This window comes from Mirounga leonina, unplaced genomic scaffold, assembly GCF_011800145.1.
Source record: "Mirounga leonina isolate KUSES-001 unplaced genomic scaffold, KU_Mleo_1.0 Mir_127, whole genome shotgun sequence".
NCBI lineage: Eukaryota > Metazoa > Chordata > Mammalia > Carnivora > Phocidae > Mirounga > Mirounga leonina.
The window spans coordinates 80,350,817-80,362,924 of record NW_023270316.1 but is presented as its reverse complement, the minus strand read 5'-3'; the positions used below and the strand labels follow the sequence as shown (position 1 = coordinate 80,362,924).

Here is a 12,108-nt window from a genome sequence, read left to right as displayed (position 1 = left end):
TTTAACATTATATTCTGGACATCTTTTCAGTAGCTACACTTGGCTTCATTACTGCTATATACAAAAAATTTTTCTCTTTTATTCTACCCTCACCACCCATGCAACCTCCACCAAAACACATACATCTTCCCCTAAATGGTGCTCAATATATTGGCTTTGCCCAGACATTTTTTCACACTTCTCTAAGCCAGATAAGATTTGTATTCAGAGTGTCTCTGAGCTTATTCTTGGTTCTTTGGGTATAGTATAAACAGGATTTTGGGGATATGCAAGAGACCTACTTATTATCAATAGAGTTCTGAGTTCCAGAATGTTCATAAATAAACTCTGATGTTTTGTTATAATGTAGTAGAGTTACAGTATATCTTGACTTTAGAATCTAACTATCAGATGAACTGCAATTCCACTTAACATACTTGGCAAGTAAAATAAAATATTTGCAGCTCAGATTGCTAAAGAATTTAATGTTGAAAGCGGGATCTATTTGTCTTATTGGTTACTATTTTGGGTTTGGACTCTTGTGGGGCCTAAGTATTCTAGAGTTTTCAGTGCCACAAGACACTTAATATTCTTTAGAGGATTATTACAGTTTTTTGAATTCTTTCCTAACTTATGATTTATTAATGTGGTTTAAATATTCTTATCTAGGTTCTCCTGAGCTAGTTTTTGTAAGCCATGTAATACATCCTTGCCACTTTTACATCCGGAAGTATTCACAAATTAAAGATGCAACAGTATTGGAAAAGAAGGTGAATCAGTTTTGCAGTAAGAGTTTACACCTTGAGCCTTCAGACATTTTGGAACTAGGTAATGAAATCTTACTCCAAGCTAAAATATTAAGTTTATTTAAATATTATAGTATCTGGCCAATCCACATAGACCTTTTGTAATATAGATTTGTGCTCCAGGCATAAAAGTTTTTTAATTATATAACATTTTATTTAGGTAAGTTAGCTAAATATTGACTGCTGAGTGAGATATATACAAAAACTATTATTATGGAGTGAAAGTAGTTATTTTTTAAATTACAAAACCCTTCACAGGTTATGTAGTTTGCTCCCTTGTCTCCAGGGAAAATTGGCCTGTAAGATGATTCCTTGTAGTATAACTACAGTCCCTTGCTGTCCACATGTGAATGTTGAGGATGTCATTAAGCACTTAAATTAGGTGCAGGAGGACAGTGGTGTCTATTTCCTAGGGCCACTCAGAGGGTAGTTGATCAGCCTATCTTAATTCTAAGGGTATGTGTAATTTGCCATAATTTAGGCTTTTATTGCAAATATTTTCCTTATAACACATTGACTAAATTTGATTTTACTCTATAATAAGGTGAAGCTATGATTTGTTTGATTAACAGAGAAAACTGCTCTGTTAATAGCAATCAATGCCTATACATAATACCAAAAAATATTATCTGTTTAAGGTTATATAGTAGTTCTTTAAGAATGTGATTAACTCTCAGCTCATCCATGTGGCATATCAGAATATCCAAAAACTAAGATTATCATATACTTCTGACAAAAATTGATGATAATTTTAAACTTTAGATAACATGAAATTATGAATATCTAAGAAAAGAGAAGTGTAGTATTAAACTTTTATGGCTACAAATATTTCTCTTAAAATTTGATACATGCCCAAAAGCGTTCAATTTAGATACAGAAAATGTTCTAAAAAAGCCACAAAGTCATCCTTTGTTTTAAATTAAGGATAATTATTATTTCAAGGTAAATAAATTTACATGACTTAAATACTCATTTATATTTTGAGAAAGTGACAAGGGGGAGAACTGTGATATGATGCTTTAAGAGGATATTCCCTTTTCCCTTTTCCTACCTGTGCTCTTCATTATAAAGAACAAATGTCTTTAATAGGCTTTTATCTTACCTATTGCAAAAAAGAATGGTTTCATAGCATATAGTTTAAAATTCAGACTATTGTTTATGTGGTATATCAACATAAGAGAAAGGTTGATGAAAATCTTTAGGCCAAATAAACATTTTCATAGAACTAAAAATTAAAAGGCTGTCCTAATGTGCCTCTCAGCTATCCTGTTTTTATTTGCATATACAGAGGATATTTATACAGCATCCTTCTGTATATAATCAGTGGTCAGATCTACCAATTTATCTCTGATAGGTAGCTTAGTTGTTAAGAGAATGGGCTCTAAGACTACCTGGATTCTCCTTGTACCTCTTTGCCTACCTGTATGATGGAAGCCCCATCTCCAGAAGGTTATTGGGTGGAGTAAGTAAATTCAAACATAAATACTGAGAACATCACTGAGCTCATAGTAGGCATTCAAATTCAGGCCTCTTTCTTCCTTGACCCTTTTTTCCTGGTTATTAATTTGTAATTCATCTCATCTCTCTGCTGCTAGGTCCTTGGTTCATCTTCCTCTTCTCTGAACTCCACTGTGTATTAATTTAATTTTGGCATGTCACATACTGCCTTTCATTGTTTCTTTACTTTGATTCCTCTTTACCAAGAGAAGGTAATCATTTCTTCCTTTATGCTACCAAAGAACTTTATAAATTTCAGCATGTATATATCTGTACATGTATGTGTATGTATGCATAGGGTAGAAAGTCTTTATTGTTGTACGTACAGTCATTTACTTGCCTATATCTTTTCCTTTCTTGAGCTTCTTGATGGCAGGATAGTCTCATTCATCTTTGTTACAGCTCATAAAATATAGGTCCTCAATAAGAGACTGGTAACTTTGTTTTTACCTCCCCATTTAGCTATATAACAGGAACTATCACAATATACTACCTTCATAGCACTTGACATATACTATGTCATTAGTAAATAAATGAATTAAAACTTCTTAGTGGTGGAACTAATATACATGTTCATAAATTAGAGCTTATTAGGTATTTTTCTCCATAAACACTAATAATGATTTGTCTTCTTCATTATTTAGGTGCAAGAATATTTGTCAACAGTATTGAAAATGGAATGTGGTGTCGAGGAACTATCACTGAATTAATTCCAATAGAAAGTAAAAATAGAAAACTTTGTAGTCCAACCAAATTCTCAGTCCATGAAGTTGGACTAATACAAATATTCATGGTAGATTTTGGAAATTCTGAAGTCCTAATTGTTGCAGGGTATGATATTTTATAGTTATTATGTGTTCCTGGCCTGTTTAGAAACATTTGTTATCAGGGGAGTAAGATACTAAAGAATAAAGGAAATTGGAAAGGAGTAGAAAGGAGTAATTTATCATTCTTTACTTCTAAGGCATATACTTTTTATTTTGCTCAATTATTTGTTTTACTAATTACTAAATTAGTCAAGTGTTACCATTTATCAGTGTTACTACATGAGGAGCTTGGAAAAGGAGTGGGTTTTGTTGTTTTGGAAAAGGAGCTTTTTGATGTATCCAAACTTAAGTACTTTTCTATGTTGCTTCAAAACAGAATGATGCACAAAAATATTTCTTTTAAATAAAGTATTACAGTTAGCTGCAGGATGATTGAGTAGAATTTTAAATCTGATTTCTATAATTAATGCATATTAAAGTGGCATAGTGTCTAACCCTAGGTACTCAAAAATATTTCCCTCAGTCTTCTAGGAAAATAAAACAAAAATAACAATAAATAATAAAAATAAAACTGAAAATGTTTCTATAGTAAGGACCAGTATTAACTACATAGAATGGTCACTAACTATTTAATGGTCATAGCTTTATAAATAAATAGGTTTCTGTTTGGGGGCATCATTATCCCCTTTAAGTCTAAACTTGAATAGATATATGAAAGACAATTCAGATAAAGTCAATTGAGATTTTATTCTATAGATAAAAGTAGTGTGTGTGCTTATAAAATCTGGATTAAATCTATGTAATAAGAAAGCATGAATTAGAGTACAACTTTCTAGAAGATTTAGCTTCAGGAGCATATCCTTAGAAATGCATAGCTTTTATGGGGGAAAGCAAGTTTGGGTGTCAAGTATTATTTTCAATAAATATTACTTGAATTCTTTTAGGGTTGGTGATACCCAAACAAGATCAGAACACACTGCTGAGCAGCATATAGTACTAAATGACTTATGCCCAGTTCTAAGGAAGTCTGAACCATATATTGAAGGGCTGCTGAAAGAAATCCAGCCATTAGCACTGCCATGCTCATTGAAAGACATTGTTCCACAGAATTCAGTAAGTGAGCGTTAAATTATTTCTTCTTCCGGGGGCTAAATATCTCAATTTTAGCTATGTATTGCCAGTTAGATTGCAAAGTATAGGTTCAAGGCACCAATTCTTTTGGTAAATACATTTTGCATAATAAACTATCAGTCCATAATTGGAAACATTCTTAATGGGACATTGAGTTGAATAAATATGTAAGAATGAATAAACATATCCTTGGAATGAGTCCAAATAAACCACTAAATTTGAGTCACATATGGAGAGAAAAATAAATTTTAAAATACAGTATGGCGTGTATTTCTGTAAATTTCTTCACTGTTTTCATGGCACTTCATTCATTAGTTGTAGCCCATATTGCATTCTGCTTTGTATTATTTATTTATATTCATCCCCCAGCAAGACTTAAAAACTCTTACAAGACAGGAATTGTGTGTAAGAATATATATTAAATGGTTATATTATGAAGGCTTTGAAAGAAGGAATCGTGTCTCTACCTATCATTGTATTCCCAGTGCTTAGCAGATTACCTAGCACATGATAGGCATTAAACAGATATTTGAAAGAATGAGCAAATGAATAAAAAATTAAAAGGAAACATAAGTATTAGCACTGGTGTTTTCCTCAAAATGGTAAAATTGGTTTAAATTTTGTCTTTTATACTTTTTTTGCATTTTCTGAGTAAACTTTATAATCTTTAGAAAGAGGTTTTATTTTTTGTTTTTAAGAAACATGTAGCTTTTTAAAAATTTGAGTATAGTTGGCACACACTGTTACATTAGTTTCAGGTATACCACATAGTGATTCACCAACTCTGCTGGAGGTATCACAATTCCAGAGTTCAAAATATACTACAAAACCAAAGTAATAAAAAAAACCAGTATGGCACTGGCACAAAAATAGACTTATAGATCAATGGAACTGAATAGAGAGCCCAGAAATAAAGCCATGCTTATATGATCAATTAATCTATGACAGTGGAGATACAGTGGGGAAAAGACCATCTCTTCAATAAATGGTGCTGGGAAAACTGGACAGCTGCATTGCAGAAGAATGTAACTGGACCACTTTTTTATGCCATGCACAAAAAGAAACAAAATTAAATTTCTAAATGTGAGACCTGAAACCATAAAAGTCCTAGATAAATCATAGACAGTAATCTCTTTGACATCGGCTTTAGCAATATTTTTCTAGCTATGTCTCCTCAGGTAAAGGAAATAAAAGCAAAAATAACATATTTGGGACTACACCAAAATAAAAAACTTCTGCACAATGAAGGAAATCATCAACAAAACAAAAAGGCAACCTACTGAATGGGAGAAGATAGTTACAAATGATATATCTGATGAAGGGTTAATATTCAAAATATATAAAGAACTTAACACCAGGAATGTGTAGTTTTAACCCTTGAAATTTATTTTAGGTATGGGAAGTTAAAAGTTCAAAGATCAACTTAAAAGTTTTTTTAACGGGTGAATATTTTTCCTTATTATTTAAGTAGCATATACCTCATATATTCCTAGTTAAATGGAAACTAAGTTAACCAATAATGATTATAAATATCTTGATTACATCACATGGCTTCCATTATACTTTCAAAATTACCTTTTTTTTTCTTTATTTGAGAGAGAGAGAAAGCACAAGCGGGGACGGGGAGGGGAGAGGAAGAGGGAGAAGCAGACTCTTTGCCAAGCAGGGAGCCCAATGTGGGGCTTGATCCCAGGACCCTGGGATCATGACCTGAGCCGAAGGCAGATGTTTAACCAACTGAACCACCCAGGCACCTCAAAATTACCTTTTGAATTTGTGTTATTTAAGTGGAAAAATCATATATTTTATTTCAGAATATTTATAATCTTCATATTAATATTCAGAAGTGAAACTAAATTCTAAAATACAACAGCTTAATGGACACCTTGAGACTGTTCATAAAAATCAAAGATCTTGGGGCACCTGGCTGGCTCAGTTCGTAGAGCATGTGACTCTTGATCTCGGGGTCATGAGTTCAAACCCCACATTGGTCATAGAACTCACTAAAAAAAAATTCATATATTGTACATACATAAACACTGACCTTGGGCTTCTGGCCCTCGCTATTGTTTAGTATATGTGGTTGAGTCCCTTTGCTCAAGTTTGCAGACTTTGGTTGTAAAATAAATAAAATAAAACCTAAATCCAGAGTATTGTACCATAGAGCTAATTGTAATTACTAAGTACATTGGAATTTCATTTTTTCCGCAGGATGAAGGCTGGGGAGAAGAAGCTAAAGTAGAATTTTTGAAAATGGTAAATAACAAGGCTGTTTTAATGAAAGTTTTTAGAGAAGAAGATGGTGTGCTAATTGTAGATCTTCAGAAACCACCAACAAATAAAATAAGCAGTGATATGCCTGTGTCTCTTAGAGATGCATTAGTTTTTATGGAGTTAGCAAGGTAGGTAATTTACTAAAACAAATACTTTTGAGATTATAGTTCTAAATTGGAATAACAGTTTACCTTTAAATACTATGGACTGACTCTAAAGTGAATGTAATCTAAGGGGTTAAAAATATTGCTACCAGAGTTTTCTAAGTACAGTTGTCTGAAAACTGCATTCAGATAATTTAAGAAAATAGAGAAATTAAGGTAACTCAAAAAAAACTATTTGTAGATACTGAACATTTTTTAGACTCTTCATAACTTCACAAACACCTCCACAAGGGTTTTAAGAATTATAGTTTGTTTCTGACTTAAATTTTCTAACCTTTGGAATAAGTTCATGATCACCATTCTGTATTTAATGTGTGAATCTAGAATAAAGTTTCTTCCTCCACCCCCATCACTGATGAACAAAGTAAGATGACTAACGATAGAGATAGTGAAAGATACTTTTTGTCCTGAGTGATGAGATGACTCTAGAAGTGACCCAAGTAGGTCTCATTGTGGAAAAATAAAAGTAGTATTAGAGCTGGATGGAGTCATGCAAACCCCTCAGGTGGCCTCACTCAGTGCTACCATAGTACATGGTTGTCAATTCCTGAAAGGAGAGAGACTTTGAGTAGAAGATACAGGCCTGGCTCAAAAATGTCCCAACACAAATTCAAAGGTCAATTACTGATTTTTGAGACTTGACATCTTATTTAACCTGGTTTGATAATTGGAGACAATACCAAGAAATGTATTAGAAAAGAAATTGAAAAGCGAATACCCTTGGTAGATAAATCAGTAAGTCCTTTCTTCAGACCAAGCTGCTGAGAGAAGAAAGAATTTAAGAAAATGGCATGCTTATGCTTTTGATTGTGCTTTTAATCAGGTTTAGGTCGCAATCACCAAGAAGCCACTCTGAAAAGAATATGACTTTATACTATCACCCACCTATTTTGCCTAAAGAAATGACAGATCTTTCAGTTATGGTTTGTCATATAAATAGTCCTGCCGATTTCTATCTTCAGTTGGTAAGTATTTAGTATTCCTTTGAGACAAAGTATTTTTTCAAATTTTAAGTAGAAATGTATAATGGGAATGAATACCCAGTATGAATTTTAGAGCAAACCGACCACTGTCAACCTTCTGTAAATTTACGTTTCTTAGCTGCAACTATAAATGAGAAATTCACATGATTCATTGTAAATTGAAGGAACTCTTCATCATGCAAATTAGTGAAATATGGAAGGAAAGGACAGTGAAGGATACCTAATATATGTGTTTCTTGCCACCTTATGAAATCTAGAGAGTAGGAAAACGCATAGACCTGACATCAGAATACTATGAGAAGGTATCTCATTGTGGTTTTGATTTGTAGCTCCCTGATGCCAAGTGATGTGGAGCATTTTTTCATGTGTCTGTTGGCCATTTGGATGTCTTCTTTGGAGAAATGTCTATTCTTGTCTTCTGCCCATTTCTTGATTGGATTATTTGTTCGTTGGGTGTTGAGTTTGATAAGTTCTTTATAGATTTTGGATACTAGCCCTTTATCTGATAGGTCATTTGCAAAAATTTTCTCCTATTCTGTCAGTTGTCTTTTGGTTTTGTTGACTGTTTCCTTTGCTGTGCAAAACCTTTTTATTTTGGTGGAGTCCCAGTAGTTCATTTTTGCCTTTGTTTGTTTCCCTTGCCTTTGGAGACCTGTCTAGCAAGAGTTGCTGCAGCCAAAGTCAACGAGGTTCCTGCCTGTGTTTTCCTCTAGGATTTTGATGGATTCCTGTCTCACATTTAGGTCTTTCATCCATTTTGAGTCTATTTTTGTGTGTGGTGTAAGGAAATGGTCCAGTTTCATTCTTCTTGTGGCTGTCCAATTTTCCCAACACCATTTGTTGAAGAGACTGTCCTTTTTCCATTGGATATTCTTTCCTTTGTCAAAGATTAGTTGACCATAGAGTAGAGGGTCCATTTCTGGGTTTTCTATTCTGATCTGTGTATCTGGTTTTTTTGCCAGTACCATACTGTCTTGATGATTACAGCTTTGGAATAGACCACCTCACACCAGTCAGAATGGCTAAAATTAACAAGTCAGGAAATGACAGATGTTGGCGGGGAACTCTCCTATGCTGTTGGTGGGAATGCAAGCTGGTGCATCCACTGTGGAAAACAATATGGAGGTTCCTCAAAAAGTTGAAAGTAGAGCTACCCTATTACCCAGCAATTGCACTACTGGGTATTTACCCCAAAGATACAAATGTAGTAATCCAAAGGGGCACCTGCACCCCAATGTTTATAGCAGCAACGTCCACAATAGCCTAACTATGGAAAGAACCCAGACGTCCATCCACAGATGAGTGGATAAAGAAGATGTGATATATATATACATGCATACACACACACACAATGGAATATTACTCAGCCATCAAAAAAATGTTAGCTTGCCATTTGCAACAACATGGATGGAACTAGAGGGTATTATGCTAAGCAAAATAAGTCAATCAGAGAAAGACAAGTATCATATGATTTCATGGATATATGGAATTTAAGAACAAAACAGGAGCATAGGGCAAGAGAGGGAAAAACAAAACAAGACGAAATCAGGGAGAAAATCATAAGAGACTCTTAATCATAGGAAACAAACTGAGGGTTGCTGGAGGGGGAGGGGGTAGTGTAACTGGGTGATGGACAATAGGGAGAGCATGTGATGTAATGAGCCCTGGGTATTATATAAGACTGATGAATCACAGGCCTGTACCTCTGAAACCAATAATACATTATATGTTAATTAATTGAATTTAAATTAAATGTTTAAAAAAGAATACTGTGAGAAAACCTGTTTCTGACAGTGGACGTCTGAGAATTTACACATTATTACTAGGTAATTTTCTGAATTTGAACACAAAATAAATTCAGATCAAAGGCATTTCATATTAAATTTTGGATGTGGACTGATGGGTTTGTTTAGATAGCTACTAAAATGAGTTCATCCTTCTTGATCTCTTTGTGTCTGGGCTTCATATGAATTAACTCATTCTAAAGGCCATAATGAGTGAATAATTCATTAATCTTCACAACAGTCCTATGAAAAAGATAATAGTATTTTCATGTAGATACGAGACTCTAGCCAAAGGGATAAAGCAACTTGCCTGAGGTCACACAGCTACAGAATGGAAGAGCCAGGATTGAACTGGGCAGTGTAACTTCATTCAGAGCCTGTCATCTTAATCACTGTACCACACTATAAGGGCTCCCCAGATAAGTTGTGGAAGTCTGCTTATTTGGCACTAAGTAAGGACTTGCATGTATTTCTTTCACTGAATTTTTTTACAGTGCCTTTTATTTAAATTGAAGTAAAACATATATAAAATGTCTTATATCTCATTTTAGCCATTAAATGTACAGTTCAGTACCAGTAAATACTCAGTGTTGTGCAACCATTGCCATTATTCATCTCTAGAACTGTTCATTATCCCAAACAGCTCTGTAACCATTAAACAATTCCCCATGTCCCCCCTCCCACAGCCTCTCATAACCTGTCCTACTTTCTTTTTCTGTGAATTTATCTATTCTAGGTACCTCTTAAGTGGAAATAGAATATCTGTGTCTGCCTTATTTCACTTAGCATAATATTTACATATTGTAGCATGTATTAGAATTTCATTCTTTTTCATGACTAATATTTCATTGTATGTATATACTATATTTTGTTTACCCATTCATCTGTTGATGGACACTTGGATTGTTTAAACCTTTTGACTGCTGTGAATAATGCTGCTATAAGCATGGGGGTACAAGTGTCTATTTGGGTCTCTGCTTTCACTGAAAGTTCTTTTGGGTGTATACCTAGCTCTGGAATTGCTGGCTAATATTATAATTCTCTTTAACTTTTTGAAGAACTACCAAACTGTTTTCCACAGTGCCACACCATTTTGTATTTCCATTAACAATGCATAAGAGTTCCAGTTTTTCCACATCCTCACCAGCACTTTTTTTTTTTTAAATAGCCATTTTAAGGGTATGAAGTTGTATATCGTTATGGATTTGATTTGCATTTCCCGCATGGCTAGTATTGTTGAATACATTTTTTTCACGTGTGTATTTATTAGTCATTTATAAAATTTCTTTGGAGAAATACCTATTCCAGTCCTTTCACCAGTTTTGAATTGGATTATTTTATATCAATCCTTTATCAGATATATAATTTTCAGATATTTTCTTCCATTCTGTGGGTTGCCTTTTTACTCTCTTGATAGCATTCTTTGATCCATAAAACTTTTTAACTTGATAAAGTCCAGTTTATTTTTTCTTTTGTTGCCTGTGCTTTTGTGTCATAGCCAAGAAATCATTGCTGAATCTAACATTATGAAGTTTTTCCCCTATGTTTTCTTCTAAGAGTTTTATAGTTTTAGCTCTTAAACTTTGGTCTTTGATTCACTTTGAGTTAATTTTTGTATATGGTATGAGAGAAGGGTCCAATTTCATTCTTTTCCATGTGAATGTCCACTTTTCTCAGCACCATTTGTTGAAAAGATGGTCTTTTCTCCATTGAATGGTCTGGGCATGCTTGTCAATACTCAGTTAACCATATATGTGAAGGTTTATTTCTGGGATGTCTATTTTATTCCATCGGTCTATCTGTCCTTATGCCAGTAGCACACTGTTTTGATTACTATAGCTTTGTAACAAGTTTTGAAATCAGGATGTGTGAGCCCTCCAACTTTGTTCTTTCTCAAGATTTTTTGGCAGTTTGGGGCCCCTGAGATTTCATATGACTTTGAGAATGGGTTTTTCTATTCTGCCTGAAACATCACCGGAATTTTAATGGGATTGCATTGAATTGTAGATTGTTTTGGGTAGTATTGTCAACAGTATTAGGTCTTCCAGTCCGTGAATGTGGGATGTCTTTCCTCTTATTTTGTCTTCTTTCATTTCTTTCAGCAGTCTGATATGGTGTATAAGTATACAAGTCTGTTCCTTCCTTGTTTAAGTTTATTCCTAAGTGTATTCTTTTTTTTTCTGGTATTGTAGAAGGAATTGTTACTTTCCAGTTTAGATTGTTAATTACTGCTTTATAAAACATAACTGATTTTTCTGTCTTCATTTTAGATCCTTATAACTTCACTAACAGGTTTTTTTGGTGAGCTTTTTAGAGTTTTATACATTATAAAATTATGTCAGCTGCAAAAAGAGATAATTTTATTTCTGACAATTGGAATGCCTTTTCTTTTTCTTATTTAGTGGCTCTGGCTATGAGTTCCAATATCTTGTTGAGTACAAGTAGAAAACTCATCTTTTTCTTCTGTCTGAGGGGGAAAAAGGATTTCTCTTTTACCACTGACTATGGTATCTGTGGGTTTTTCCCATATGGCCTTTATCATGTTGAAGAAGGTTCCTAGGAATAGTTTATTGAGTGTTTTTATCAGAAAAGAATGTTTAGTGTCGTCAAATATAGTTTTTGCATCATTTGAGATGATCGTAGTTTTTATTTTTCCTTCCTTCTGTTGATGTCTACTGCATTGTTTTTATTTTATATTTTGAACCACTATTGCATTCCAGGAA

At 33.7% G+C, this 12,108-nt stretch overlaps 1 protein-coding gene across 2 annotated transcripts in view; it reads left to right on the top strand.

Annotated features, from left to right (window-relative positions):
• Nucleotides 1-12,108, top strand: part of RNF17 (ring finger protein 17) — a 154,751-nt gene that overhangs the window by 44,406 nt on the left and 98,237 nt on the right. For both annotated transcript variants that reach the window (XM_035003771.1, XM_035003770.1), the window contains exons 11-15: nt 649-807; nt 2,927-3,113; nt 3,994-4,162; nt 6,392-6,582; nt 7,442-7,583. In XM_035003771.1, coding sequence (XP_034859662.1) covers nt 649-807; nt 2,927-3,113; nt 3,994-4,162; nt 6,392-6,582; nt 7,442-7,583 — 848 coding nt within the window. The remainder of the gene's footprint in view (nt 1-648; nt 808-2,926; nt 3,114-3,993; nt 4,163-6,391; nt 6,583-7,441; nt 7,584-12,108) is intronic.